Here is a 15,021-nt window from a genome sequence, read left to right on the forward strand (position 1 = left end):
TTATTATGATACTATTTATTTGCTTTATAGTTTCCATAGGTCAGTACCAAGATATTGTTTAAAAACGGGGATGCGATTCATGGAAGAATGTTCATGAGTGTTTTCCTTTGCTTGAAAGTCAATTAGCATGAAACGAAAGTTGAAAACCAAGTCAATGCATTCGTCAATGTTCCATTGCAAGCATTATGAATGCATACATCTGAAAACAAGACCATAAAGCGATTTAGAAATGAATTGCTTGCATGGTGGTAGATGCATTCTTTATCAACGGAGAGAAGCAAACTTTAACATGCTTAAGTAAGGCATGCCTTAATGTTCTCATCATTACAATCAGGGGAGGAAGATGAGAAATAAATGATAAATGAGGAATTTTTATCCGTAGTATCAAATCGATATATCGTATCGAACCTTGTGGATAATAATCTGTCAAACATTGCGACATAAATGGGTTGATTAGTTCAAAAATAATAATTATTTCAAAAATATCGTTAAAACTATTGAGCACCTTCCTGACCGTAGTCGAGATAAAATTAGAATTGAATGAATAATGTGTGCTAAGTAAACATTGCAATTATTATTATTTGAACTTCTTTTTCTTATTTTTGATGTCGCTTATTCGCTTTATTTTGATATTTTATAGATTACCTGTCTGAAGCTAGTCTTCCGCGTCGCCTCAATTTTTTTTGTATATAGTTTTGTATATAATTGTTAGTTAGTATTGAAACTAAGTTTAGAGACTTCCCATCTATACCAGCTTTGCTTTTCTCGGCATTCTTGATATAGATAAAATAATTGCAACTCTCTTGAATTTTGTTTAATATATCCTCAATATCTGAACGTCAACTGGCTGTATATATCGAGAAGGTATTGCTACTTTGATTATATTTTGAAAATTTTGTTGAACGGAAATGTATCAATCTAATCTAGTAGCCCGGCGAGGGTGATATTCAGGATAACAAAACGATGACCCCGCAAAGTTCCTGTTTATTTCAATATTTTTTCTTCATATATATATACATGTATAATCAGAAAGTATGTCAACAAAATAATAAGATACACATAGGGATATAAGAAATTAAACCAATATGAAACTGAAGAGCATAGGAAAGTGTGTGGCTACATTGGATCAGTCACTATATCGCCTATGCTGTGCATCTGTTTTTCGAAACAATTGATGCAAAAACTTGTTAATGTCAAAATTTTCTTTATGCAATATCACATGTTGACGAGATTTGAAAATTGGTGCTTGATTTTTATTTTTTTTTACTAATCCAGTTGGCGTGATGTGGGGCGGATTTGGTATATTTTGAACGTCGCATTGCAGATTTCATGAACAAAAACACCTTCCGTTTACATTTTTAACATGAACTTTCATCGCTATAAGCCTTCGCATCTACAAAAAATGAATAACAACATGAACAAACATAGCATTTTAGAAAGAAAGAAATTAACAAACCTGTATGAAGTAGAATTTCTTTGCAAGTAATTAGGAACCAGTTGGATCTCATATGTCATTGCATAGAAAATAAGGACACACGATGACGCCAACGCATATAGACTCATTACGAAGTATGGACGTTACATATTATTTCGATGTTATCCATGCAGAATGTATCTACAGAAAAAAAAACATGATGCAGAAGCTTGACCTTTCGGAGATTAAATTGATTCCCCTTAGTTATGATATTAAGAAGGTTGTTCCGTGGTGAACGCACAACGTGTTCCTCTCATTAGAATAGACCAAAATAATAGTCATGTCCAAAACATACCAACATTAATTGACAGGATCCCAATTATTTTTAATATGACAGGTCAAAGAGAACCTTGGAGTGACAATGAATTGGCAGCAAAAATATAAATCATCATCAGGCTTGCTGGTCAGAAAGAAGGACTGGTTACTATGGTGACGATGCTAATTATCCGTAGTCTAGACATACAAACACGTTTCAGTTTCTACGTATATTGGAACTATAGATTTGAATAAATCAATAACGAATAGTAAAAACATAAAAAGGGGAATATTTTAATGCATTTTCGCTGAAATGCCCCATGTCGTAACATGCATACAGTAAATGATAGTAATAGTTGGCATGCGATTTGCGTCAGCGAATACCTGTGCAGGGATGGAGATTTTGATTTTTTTTTATAGACTCTCGTGAGATATGTTCATAGGCAAACACAGTATTCATACATGTTCAAACCAAGCACTTGTACCACAGTCGTAGTAGTTCAAGAGCAATACGGATTTTCAAACAAGTAGGCCTAAAATAACATACCCCTTTTTCAGTATGGTACACAAGAAAATTGTTATGGATGGTGTCACAGTACAGGCCATAACCATTGGAAACGTACATACAAACAATAATTTATCACGTTTTGATGCACATTTTTGAAAATTCATTATTTGGTCCCCTACATGTCTATCATTCAGTTTCATTTCATATATTTTACTGAATTTTATTTTTCAGGAATTAACTTGCAGGAGCGCTCGGCAGTTAGCAGGATTTGGCGTATTTGTGCGTGTCTGTTTATAAAGTCTATACTCTAACGATCCGAGTTCGTGAAGAACGATAATGGCGAGAGATAATAAGCGGGAAACATCAGCAGGTGATTGGCATGGCAATGTATTCAGAAGGTTGTTTTTTAATTCGAATACACCTCTAAAACAGGGGCGGCGCTTCAAGGGGGCATATGGGAGGATTAACCACCCCTCTAATATAGTGAATGGGGAAAGCGAAAAAGGGAAGAAAAGGGTATAAGGAAGTGAACAGAAGAGATAGAAGAGGAACGTACTGCCCTTGTAAGTCAAAATTGCCTTTGTTATCCAGTTGAGAACAATAAATCGTTTGCCTCCTCTCTCCATCAGAAAAACCCTTTAGATGCCCTGTCCCATTCAACGTGTTGATACGGATACAAAGTGACCGACAGGGAGAGATAGAGTGAGAGAAGGAGAGAGAGAGGGGGTGTAAATGGATACGAAAGAGAAGATGTGTGGAAAGAGGAAGGGATCAAGAGGGAGGAATGGTAAAAAGACATTCGAAGGAGTGACAGTGATGAAGAGATAGGATAAGACAGAGAGAAAGGGTACAGAAAGGGGAAGGGGGTGGGATGACGATGCCCCCAAAACATTTTTCGAATGTCAAAAAAAAATTAATTATAAAATGCGTTTCCAGAAACGGAAACACCGTTATACTTCTTGTATGTTAATATCTGCATTAGATAGCAAATCAGAAGATGTTAACATTCCTCATCTTACTAGTTCTTCCTTAAACTCCACCTCTTCGACATGAACTCTTGCACTGTCGATATGACACAAGTGGTAGTTGTGAACAATAAACCCTTGTATTACACTGCCGCGGTCAAAAATCTGATTTTAATTTTCAAGATTTGAAAGGAATATGTCTTATTTATTTTTGTTAGATTCAGATTTTCAAAATAGCTGCTTGATTCGGTAAGAAATGCGAGTGCAAATATCACTATTGGTATTAGTATTCCATTAATATTTTTAAATCATATATGGAAACTGTTTAAAATCAATGATTTCTGCTTGTTTATGCCATTTTACTTCCATTCGTCAAAAGCAAGTGCATTGTTTTCGGAAGTGCAATATTTTGTGGGTTCGCCATTACAATGATCATGATAATGAATGTCTTTTACAGATTGTAAAGGAACTTCTTACACCTTTCGTTTTGCATCACCCTCCTGTTTGCGTTGATGAACCCACTAGCTTAAAGGGATATTTGGAATAAATTTCATTGTGAATTGGTCAGATTTCATGAACTCTAAGGCGTCGCTCGTGTAATATGCGACTGTTTATGAGGTTAAATAGGTTAGAATTCCAGATCACATGACAATAGTTAAAAAATACCGTTATCATTCCTAAATACCATCTTATCAGTCAATCTAAAGGTGCCCATTATTGCAATCAGTTTAGTTTAAAGGGATTTTTGTCGCGATGAAAATTTCTTTACGATTTAAACAGAAGAATAAAAGAAAATAGTAAAGTTCAAGTCCACCTCAGAAAAAATTGGTTTGAATGAATAGAGCAAACTAGCATGATGTAAACAAATTTCATCAAAATCGGATGTAAAATAAGAAATTTGTGACATTTAAATTATTGTTTTGCTTCTTTGTCACATAACAATGATATGCACAACTCAGTGACACGCAAATAAGATAGTCGATGACATCTTACACTCAGTTTTTATTTTTATATTTTTATTTGAATGATAATATATTTAATTGATACATATTTGACAATAAGGACCAATTTGACCGTAACAATATATTATTAAACAATGCTAATTCCACATGATCAGGGAAGAATTATATTAATCGTTGTTTCATTTGACAATGTGGAGAAAATTAAGATATTTCATATAATAAAATGCATAAGAAATAGTGAGTGGATGACGTCATCAGTCTCATCAATTGCATACTGAAAAGGATGTTCATATAACTTTTCTGTTGAATTGAGTGAAACTTCAAAATGTCATAATTTTCTTATTTTCCGTCCGATTCTGACTAAATTTTCAGTATTATGCTTTTTGGATTTTTGTCTTTTTATTCAATTCAAATTTTTGTTTGGATGGACTTTAAAGGTGAAAGTCCACCCGAAACAAATGTTGATGTGAATAAACAGAAAAAAAATCAAACTAACATAATGCTGAAATTTCATCAAAATTGGATGTGAAATAAGAAAGTTATGGCATTTTAAAGTCTCGCTTAATTTCCACAAAACAGTGATATGCACAACTCAGTGATATGCAAATGAGTCAGTCGGTGATGTCCATCACTCACTATTTCTTTTGTTTTTTATTGTTTAAATTATACAAAATTTTATTTTTTACAAATTCGACAATAAGGACCAACTTGACTGAACCATAAAATATTACACAATGCTATTTCCACGTGATCAGGAAGGAATTAATCGTTGTTTCCACTGGCAATGAGGAGAAAATAGAATATTTCATATTTCATGAAATAAAATACAAAAGAAATAGTGAGTGGATAACGTCATCAATCTCCTCATTTGCATACCGACCAGGATGTGCATATAACTGTTTTGTGAGATTAAGCAAAACTTTGAAATGTCATAACTTTCTTATTTTACATCCGATTTTGATGAAATTTCAGTGTTATGCTTGTTGGATTTTTCTCTTTTCATTTAAATCAACATTTTGTTGGGGTGGACTTGTCCTTTAAAGAAGGCTTTGCTTAAATCTACCCACCACTATATTTATATCAATATTTTGTGACGACACATGAACATAGCACCCCCCCCCCCCCCCTTCTCATTATGTCACATTGAATTCCATAAAATGCCATTTCATCATATTCTTTAAATCGCCATCCGCGCACTGAACATAATTATCATCGGACACATGCTTTCATTTAATCTTCATTGAGGAAAATATGGTAAATCATTTCAGTCAAATGAGATCATGCATATAACGTTATCAAAAAAATAGTAAGAACTGACTGTCATTTTTTTAATGAGTCTTCGTCAAAGCTTTAGCAATTATTGTTTTTCTCTTCTTATTCTGATGTCAAATGTATATATAATTTTACAGTCAGGGTGACTTCCTCTTTAAAGGGAAAGAAATAGGTCTCTAATTGTCAGTGAAAGAACAAGGAAATCATGATCGTGTTTTTATGCAGCAGTCGATGAAACAGTGTTCCCGCTCTGCTCCCGCAATAAAACGTCCTTGAATCTGGCTGTTAATAGCCTATTTGGACGATTACCTTAAGCCCCCTCCGGTTATCAAAGCCCGTTGCTTCACCATGTATATCTGCCATTTTGCCGTAAGAGAGGAAGCCAACCTTAGGAGTCAAAAGCTGAATATCGTTACTCACGGAAACAAAATAAAAAGTGAGAGAGCGATAATAAGAAAAGAAGTATTCGTTCAATAATGACATTACATACATAAGATGTTTAACCTCTGACAAACGATAAACTGTCTTTAACTGCTAATTTTGACAGTATGCGTTGGACGCTCTTGGCATAACGTCGCAATTTGCGACATTATGCGTTGGTGTGACATCATGCGTTGCTGGGACATTATCGGTTGTAACAACCCCTACTTAAAACAAAAGTCGCACCAATCGAAAAGGAACAATAGTGTTAAATATGGCATCCCACCGTTCTTCACCTCCAACTCCCCGTTCTAAATTTCTCTCTCCTTATGTAACTCTCAAACACATCGTCAGATTTCAGCCATTTCTTTATTTCAAAGATAAACAGTATACAAGTGACGAACAAGGTCAAACGATGAAAAAGTAGCAATCAAAACCAGGTCCATAACCCTATACCGGTTTAAGGCAGGTTGAAATATACATGTGCATAAAAGGTGATATCACCCAAAAAATAAAGCATTGATTGCAATAGAAAGCAATAATAACATTTGAATAAGTAAATGCATTAGCTTTATAAGTGGGGGCGTCGTGGTCTAGTGGTTACGATTCCCTTCTTTCAATTAGAGGGACGTGGGTTCGATTGTGCATGCTTTCGACCCAGGTTAGGTAACAATTGGTAAATTGGTAGGACTTCATTCCTTGAATGCCTTTAGCGCCTATACGGCGGCTCGGGTAAAGCCGGATAATAATATGACATAAAGTATCAAGCGCAGTAGAGTATTATGTAGTTATATACCTGCTCTATACAATTGGAACATATTGATATTATTATATTATTTTTGTTATTATTATCATTATTATTATCATTATCATTAAATATCAATAATGTGTGTAAAGTATACATAATCCTAGACAAACATTTAAGGTCTTATTATATCAATGGTAACGAATGTTTGACTAATCATACATAATAATAATAATAATAATAGCCAATTTTTATATAACGCTTTTCCCAGAATGGCCCAAAGCGCTTTACAGCAAATTATTACCCCGGTCATTGGATTCATTTCAATCCCACACGAAAAGTGCACAATTTCCACTCCCTGGGGAGCATTCCTTGCATTCATCGCAGCCTCATAATGGCGCTGACAAAATCAAACATACAATATATTTCGCATCCTACCGGGTACCCATTTAGCACCTGAGTCGAGAGTGGCAAAGTGTGGATTAACGTCTTGCCAAAGGACGCTAGACCGCGGTGGGATTCGAACACACGACCCTCTGTTTACAAGGCGAGATTCAGAGCCACTACACCACGGCTCTTCTCATACATACGAGAAAGCTTACCGACTAAGCTCTTTTGCGCTATTAAGTTATTAAAACAATTTGATTTGTGTTGCCTGAACCTTGTGGGGATGGGGGGTCTTATTCTTCTACTTTTCCCCAATTTCTTTTTTCTTTAGAGCTTCTGAACCTCCTCTAATTTACTGACCTCGGAGTTTACTTTCAAATTTATAACTAACGTTTACAAATACAGCCAAACCCTGCTCACCAATCATGAATTAATAAAGAAGTATAGGCAAATGTTTTGTTATCTTAAATTGATTATTGGTCGAATGGTACCTCAGTAGGAGAGCTGTTTGATTTTTAACAAAGAATGTTTTCTTGTTGTATTTTGTGAACGGAATCTAAATGTGTATTTTGAAAACGAACTTTCATTTGTGAATGTATCCGTAATTGACAGGCATGTGTGCGTGGGAGCGAGTATGTACGTGCGTGTGTGTGTGCGTTTTGTGTGCAAGGGTGTGTGTATGTAAGGGTGAGTGCGCTTGCTTAGAATAAGATGCCTGAGCACGCGTATAATCATTCCATGGGCTGAATATTCAAATATGTCGACCAGGAGTATAAGAATATGATATTCTGTGCATGCTGGCATGCACGATACATGTGCAAAAGAAGTGGGAAATGTCATGTTCAGGTTTTTATCTGCCCTCACAATGTTTCAAGATTACTACTGTATCATTTTACTTTATTGACACGATCAATTATTGCAGCTAAAATGATTGAATTGAACCCTTGGATAACGGGTTGCGTGGTTAGTTTAGTTTACTCAGCAACTGCTTGTCAAATCTAACGCTCAAGTCAGGCCGAAGAAGCCCACCCTATATCGAACAAAGTTTTAACGTTATTTTGAATGACACGCTATCGATCGGCCCCATCGGTGTGACTATAGCATTGTAAAACGGAGGTTGCTTTCATAATCAATTGAGTAAATGGAAGCCCCTCAATTGATCAGAAACACGTTCATGCTGAATTCCGACATACATTTACATTTCATATTGTCTTACTGCGGTCCGCTAAAAGCGAAGATTAAAAAACAATGGTCGAAAAAAAGACGCCTTTACCTTGCATTTCAAGTTGATTATATTTCGTAGTCGGAAATAGTTACAGCCTTATTGAAGTTTGATAACGGGTCGATGATACGAATTTCACTTGAGTATCACCTCACATTATATTATTTGTTTTTATGTCGTGAAATTGTCATGCTCGAAAAGTGATATCATAATTACACACTTAGAATGGTGGGCAACATACTGTTCACTGTGTTGGGGAATGTATATGTTGGTAAAAAGATATATATTTTGGGCGATTATTATCAAGTTGAGCAAATTTGTTACCAAATCATTCATTTTTATTACCCTTCGTTTTTTACCCAATCGATAGTTTTTTATTTTCCAATTTGGAAAGATTAGTTGTGTGGACAGTATGTTGCCCAATGATGGTTATTTATTTATTATTTTGCCAAACCTTTTTAACAGTGTATAAGGAAATGAAGATAACAGATATGCAATTTCAAACGGACACCCGATCGAGCGAACAAAATCAATCTAAAATTGCTATTAATGCAATGAAACAATTTATTCTTTGTGTATATTCTTCACATTTTTATGGATTACTCGCTCAGCTCATTCAGAGTGGGAAGGGGCGGGTAGAGTTTTCAATCTTTTTCTTGCAATCTGCACGGGTATTTCTTGAATGATGACATAATGGTTAGTTTCGGTCATGTTCGGTCATTTGGTTTACGTAGCAGACGATGCTAGCCTGCTATTATATAGTAAGCCTACGCAGACCCTATTGCAAATCAAAATTAATTCCGGACTCGATATTTACTTCCTCAAACTGAAGCTAGATTATAAATATCAGTAAACAAAGCTTCATAATACAAGAACATTGTTACTTTCAACATTAAATGCGTTAATTAAGTTTGTTTGGACTGTATTAATTGTTTCAAATGAAAAGGTCTACGAACGGAAACTATCATACGTTAGTCACGTGACGTTGTACACAGAAATATGCCATGTTCTGCCTGCTTGATCTCAAAGTTTTTGGGGAAAATAAAACGTAACCATTATACCAGTCATAAAGTATTATACATCAAACTGTAGATGATCTATTTAGCATTGAGATGACAATCAATCTCGACCTTTTTTACCCTTAGAGATATTCCAGTGGGAAAACAAAGGTGCCATGTGCACTGTCTCGAAAATATGGGTGATTTCAGACCGTTTGCCATAGCAAGAGTTGTGAACATGGACAATTTCAAATGAAGAGCGAGACGTAAATAGTCAATTAATTGTAATAATATTTACATTAAATTACTGGAATTGGATGCAATTTTCACACCATTATCAATCTGGTGTGAGATAATCAATATTTGTACAGATATACCCGGATTCCTCCAATATTACATTCATGAAGACCACTGTTCCCTGTGTTAAAGCTGTGTGTGTGTACTTTCGGCCACTCAAAGCACGCGACTAACCATTATGGCGCAGATACATGTTAATGATCCAATGACAGCTGGATTTTTTTGTCATCACCCGTTTTCTATCCTAATGCGCAAAAAGACCCGGCTATCCGTCGATCCTACTGAAAAAGAAACATTTGATGAGTGAGAAACGTTTAATATTTTTAGATTATTAAACTTTTCCCCATCCATCAAAATCCCCCATAAAAACTATTTCATCGTTAAGATAATATGATTGAAAGGAAAATGAAAACAACAGATACAATAGCATTCAAAAATTTGTTAGCAGATTAATATCTTAATTCCACATTCCAGAGCATCGACAAATAATTTAGAAGAATGCAAACGCAAGCTGACTTTGTTATCTAAATTCCTAGGGCATTTTAAAGTTAACTGGTGAAAAATACAAGCACTGTGAATACATTCATTACTTAATCATTCGACCAAAAGATCATGGCATGGGTCACATGAATGAAACTAAAGTTCACTTGCTGCTTAAAATGCCTAGGGCATTTTATTTATTCAGTGTTTGTTTATTTGTTTGGTTTTGTTTACCCTGGATAACCCCGTCAGTGGACTATTAACCCTTTGCGGGCTGATGTTGCAATTTTGCACATTCGTACAATTAAATTCAACCATCGTAATAATTAGTTTCCTCCCCTACCTTCAAATTAGATTAGCTAATAAAAGGCAATAGTTCTTTGATGACATCTACATAATAACAAATATCAATGGTGCAATATGGATATCTTGAATTAAAGAAAATGACATGGAAAATCTTATCATTATTATAAAAAAAAAGTTAATTCAGCATGCAAACAAGTAAAAACAAATGCATAAATCATGTAAGAGTTATAAACAATGAACAAAAAACACACAAAAAAGAAGAAGAATACATTCATAAAGACAACCGACCTGCAGGGCATATACATACACATCCTTAAATGTATGTGTGTATTTAGACCAAATGTCCACATATATATTTTGCGTATGCATAAAAGTATGTGCTGAGATATTACAATTATCATTTATTGTGTGTTTAATCGCACCCTAGAACCAGCCGAATATAGTTATCGTTTCAGTTTAGTGGTTTCTCGCTATAGAAGGGTCACATGGACACAATACGCTCACGTACCCGTACTCTGAACTCTATCCGTGGTCTAAAGTTGTCGCTGATCTATGAAAAGTCTAAAATTACATGATAATTTTATCGTCGCATGTGGCATTCAAATCATTGATGAGTTCTTTGAATGATGATTGCAGCATTTTTTTCTTCATTAACCCATGGAACGAATCCCAATAAACACAAGAAGCATCAATGTTTGAAGTTCAATAGTATTTTACACACATAGCTCCAATAAATTTGGCCCACACTTAGAATTTAGGTAATGACCCTGCCGGAAAGAACACAGTGTCCCACATTGTGAAACACATCTTCACATTGTGAACGATTGAATTCGCACTGTGAAATCAAACATCACTGAGTGAACACTCTGTGGTAAACCACACTGTGGAGGTGTCCACAATGTGAAGTCATCTCCACACTGTTAAATTGGAGCGTTTTAACATTGTGAATCACATCTTCACATTGTGAACGAGTAAATTCGCACTGTGAACTCAAACATCACTGAGTGAACACTCTGTGGTAAACCACACTGGATGTGTCCACTATGTGAAATCATCTTCACACTGTTAGATTGGAGCGTTTTAACATTGTTAATCACATCTTCACAGAGTCGACTATGTGAACACACTGTGAACACACTGTGGGACACTGCGTTCTTTCCTGCAGGGGAATAAATGACATTTCCTGCCAAATAATGATTATCAATTATGATATAGGGTCTAATTATTATAATATAACTCAATTCATCTTACTCTCATGTAATCGTTAAAAAAATACATATTTTTAAAAATTTTATTAGACTCTTGACATATAACATTAGTGGACAGAATAAAGCTTTGGAAAAAGCAGGCCTATATCACATTCGGAACGCAGATTATAAATGAATACATCAGTAACAGAAATAACACCTATATAGATACACCTTGTCCCGTGATGACTTTGAAATCAAGTGGCCTGTATTCTGAATTTTGGTTTAAATTAAACCCCGGTTTAAAGTTATGGTCTAACTATGGAGAGCCAATCGGGGCACACATCTCCAACAATACACATCCAATTTATTGATGACACTCGAATTGCTCATAATTGTCTGGGAATGAGGTATTTTGAAGCATTCTTCTTCATAATGAAAGCAAAATAGTAAACGTAAAAAATATATACATTAGAAACGTAATTTTATAAATGTTGGCTCCCTATAATTTTAGCACATAGTTAGACCGCGGTCTAAGTCAAACCTGACTTCACAATACGAGTCAGTGCGTTTAAGATATACCCTGTTTGCCTGCTTGAACATCTACAGCACCCACAACTTGAGACCTACCCCCATAACATTCTTTCACTAAATGTTAATTCTACTGTTGCACAAACGAAACCGACTTCAAACCAACCTGTCATTGGAAGTATTTTAAAGGCCTTTGTCGGTGTAAAATCAGTTTCACTTGCGTAAGGCCTCCGTAGTCATGATACACTCTAAAAAAGGATTGGTCAAAATGACCAATTTGTTGGTTAATATGTGTCCGACCGATAAAATTGGTCAAAAGCAACCAAATTATTGGTTCTAATCGACCAATATTTTGGTTGATATTGACCAATTTTATCCGTCGGACACATATTAACCAACAGATTGGTAATTTTGACCAATACTTTTTAAGAGTGTACTTACAGGAACCGTTCCAGGCGCATATCAAGCCGGACGAGACACGAGTGTTTTGAGAGACCGACTATTGTGAAAGGGCAACAGGGACCCTAATATAGTACTGTGTCTATTCCATCTGGATCCGCGCATAGACCGTTCTCACTCTAGCGCTATTGAAATGAATGACTAGTTAGATTTAAAACCTGAATTACTACTACCATGGTTACGCATTAATGGTATGAACAGTATTTTCATTGAATGTGTCTCTTGTAAACATTCGCCATACGATCCTGCGAAATGAAGAATTCATTAGGAGATAGATAAGAGCGTTCCAGAAACTGTTGCTGATTACGAATATGAGAAGAATGTTCCTTGCAATGCAAGGCATTTCTTTGCCTAAAGCAGCACTTGTGAAATTCACCGATACCTGCGCTCCCCATGTGATGTAGAACGCGCCGGTAACAGCGAAGATAGTCCGGATGTCCTTGTTCCCGCGACGCTGATGCCCGCCAGATTCCGTGTCTCCTGCTTTACTTCGTTCGCTAGTACCGGACGTAGCGGCGATGCGGCGTCGGTGCTTCCTCGCCAGAATAACGAGGACAGTATTGCAGAAGGTCGTTATCCCGGCTGATGTGAGAATGAGTGCGAAGTAGATGACAAGTATGGGATTTGTGGCGATGTCTACAGATGCGAATTTCAAATCGCTGAATCCTGCGATAATCTTATGAGCTAGGCTTGCAGACGAGTTCATGGTACCAACGAACATCCCGAAGACAATCAGCATGATCATTCGTCGCTTCGTGACGATTGCGTGATACCGCAACGGTCGTGTCACGGCAAGATACCGATCTATACTAACGCAAGCAAGGATCATGATGGATTGATTAAAGAGCGTTGAGCATCCGATGACCCCAATTATGGAGAACGTCCTCGTCCTGGAGATGGACAACCCCGAAAAGCGGATAGAATGGAAAGTGCAGCAGAAGAGACCTACAAAGAAGTCTACGACTGCTACTGCTTGAAAGCACAATCTGGTATTGTCGTTAAAGCATTGTTGTGTGCGAGCAAGAGCCACGAGGTTAACGATATTGGAGAAGACTGTTATCATACCACATAGGATGAACAGAACAGTGAACGCAACTGAAGGAGCACAGGAATCAACTGTGCCTTCGGTCAGTGTCGTAGGGTAGGTAGTCATGGCGGTGACACACCGAAAACACGCAATTGTTGATAAATCCATGGTCGGATGCTATTTTGGAACACCGGTAGATGTACTCAAGAATGTCATATGGGAAATTGTTTGGACTGTATAATGCAAAGTTGGTAACATCAGTCTTTAAACGTTAAAGGTACTGTTAGTTCATGCACGAAATTGGACTGTATAATGCAAAGTTGATAGCCTCAGTCTTTAAACTTTAAAGGTTCTGTAAGTTCATGCACTTGTTTGGCCTCTACAATCGGAGGACGCTGGTAAAGAAAACATGTCGGATGTCGATGTAGATCTGACGTTGCAACGCTCTGAGAATGGATGATACTCAACGGATAATTTTCTAGATGATCATTTCTGTAGTACGAGAGAGATAGAAAGGGAGAGAGGTCAATTAAAAACAACACAGGTTCATTGATAAATAGCATTTTCAAAACTAATGAACAGACGTTTAAGTGTTCGTTAATATTTTTCAAGCACAATAAAAACACGCCTTTTTGATGAAATCTAAGATTTCATTGATTCAGTGGCAACACTTAAAAAGCTTAAAGATGGTATGCACATGCAAAACACATGTGCACGTTTATTATCTCGTCTTCCCAAATTCTCTCCAGTCAACCCATTATTGAAAAAATTTATACACTGGCTACCTGTCCGGCAAATAATCACATTCAAGATCCTAATGATAGTCTTTAATGGTCTTAATGGTCAGGCCCCAAGTTATATCTCAGATCTCTTGAAATTGAAATCCCGATCTGATGACCATCACCTACGTAGCTCACAAGATACACTCACACTGCAAGTATCCCCACAAGACTAAAGCAACACTATAGGAGATAGGTCATTTCTGATGTCAGCCCCACGACTATGGAACAAACTTCCCCTCAACATTAGGAATTCAACAAAGTTACATAATTTCAAGTTAAAATTAAAAACCTATCTATTCCAATAGTATGTACAGCAACTGAAGCTCTTGCAGCGCAATAGAATACATAGAAATAGTTTTTGCGCTATTATTATTGTTACTATTATTATTTTAATCTGCGTTTTCTATAAAAAAAAATATGAAGAGTCTGTACAAGTATATTCACAGATAACCACTTCAAACATGTCAAATAAATCTTTTGAAATGAGCAGAAAAAATGCAAAGTTGAGGAATCTGATCTGATATTTCCCCAATCTGACATATGGTTGTAAAAGTCAAAGCGAAATTGAAAATTGAATGAACATAGTGTTCTCTTGGTAGAAAATTACCGACAAAAATATACGTGCTATGGTTTATTCAGGTTATTAGGTTACATTTAATTGTTCGGAAATTTCCCCTCACTGCCTTCACCTTTCGACGGTAGTCCCCACATAATCATTTCATTCAGACAAGAGAAACGTTCTTA

The 15,021-nt window shown here is 36.1% G+C and overlaps 1 protein-coding gene across 1 annotated transcript; it reads right to left on the bottom strand.

The window, feature by feature from the left end:
• Nucleotides 1-12,646: 12,646 nt before the first annotated feature.
• On the bottom strand, nt 12,647-13,621 carry LOC121420636 (probable G-protein coupled receptor 21). The gene has a single exon (XM_041615300.1). It carries the CDS (start codon nt 13,619-13,621, stop codon nt 12,647-12,649), a length of 975 nt encoding a protein of 324 aa, XP_041471234.1.
• Between the last annotated feature and the right edge of the window lie 1,400 nt (nt 13,622-15,021).

This window comes from Lytechinus variegatus, chromosome 8, assembly GCF_018143015.1.
Source record: "Lytechinus variegatus isolate NC3 chromosome 8, Lvar_3.0, whole genome shotgun sequence".
NCBI lineage: Eukaryota > Metazoa > Echinodermata > Echinoidea > Temnopleuroida > Toxopneustidae > Lytechinus > Lytechinus variegatus.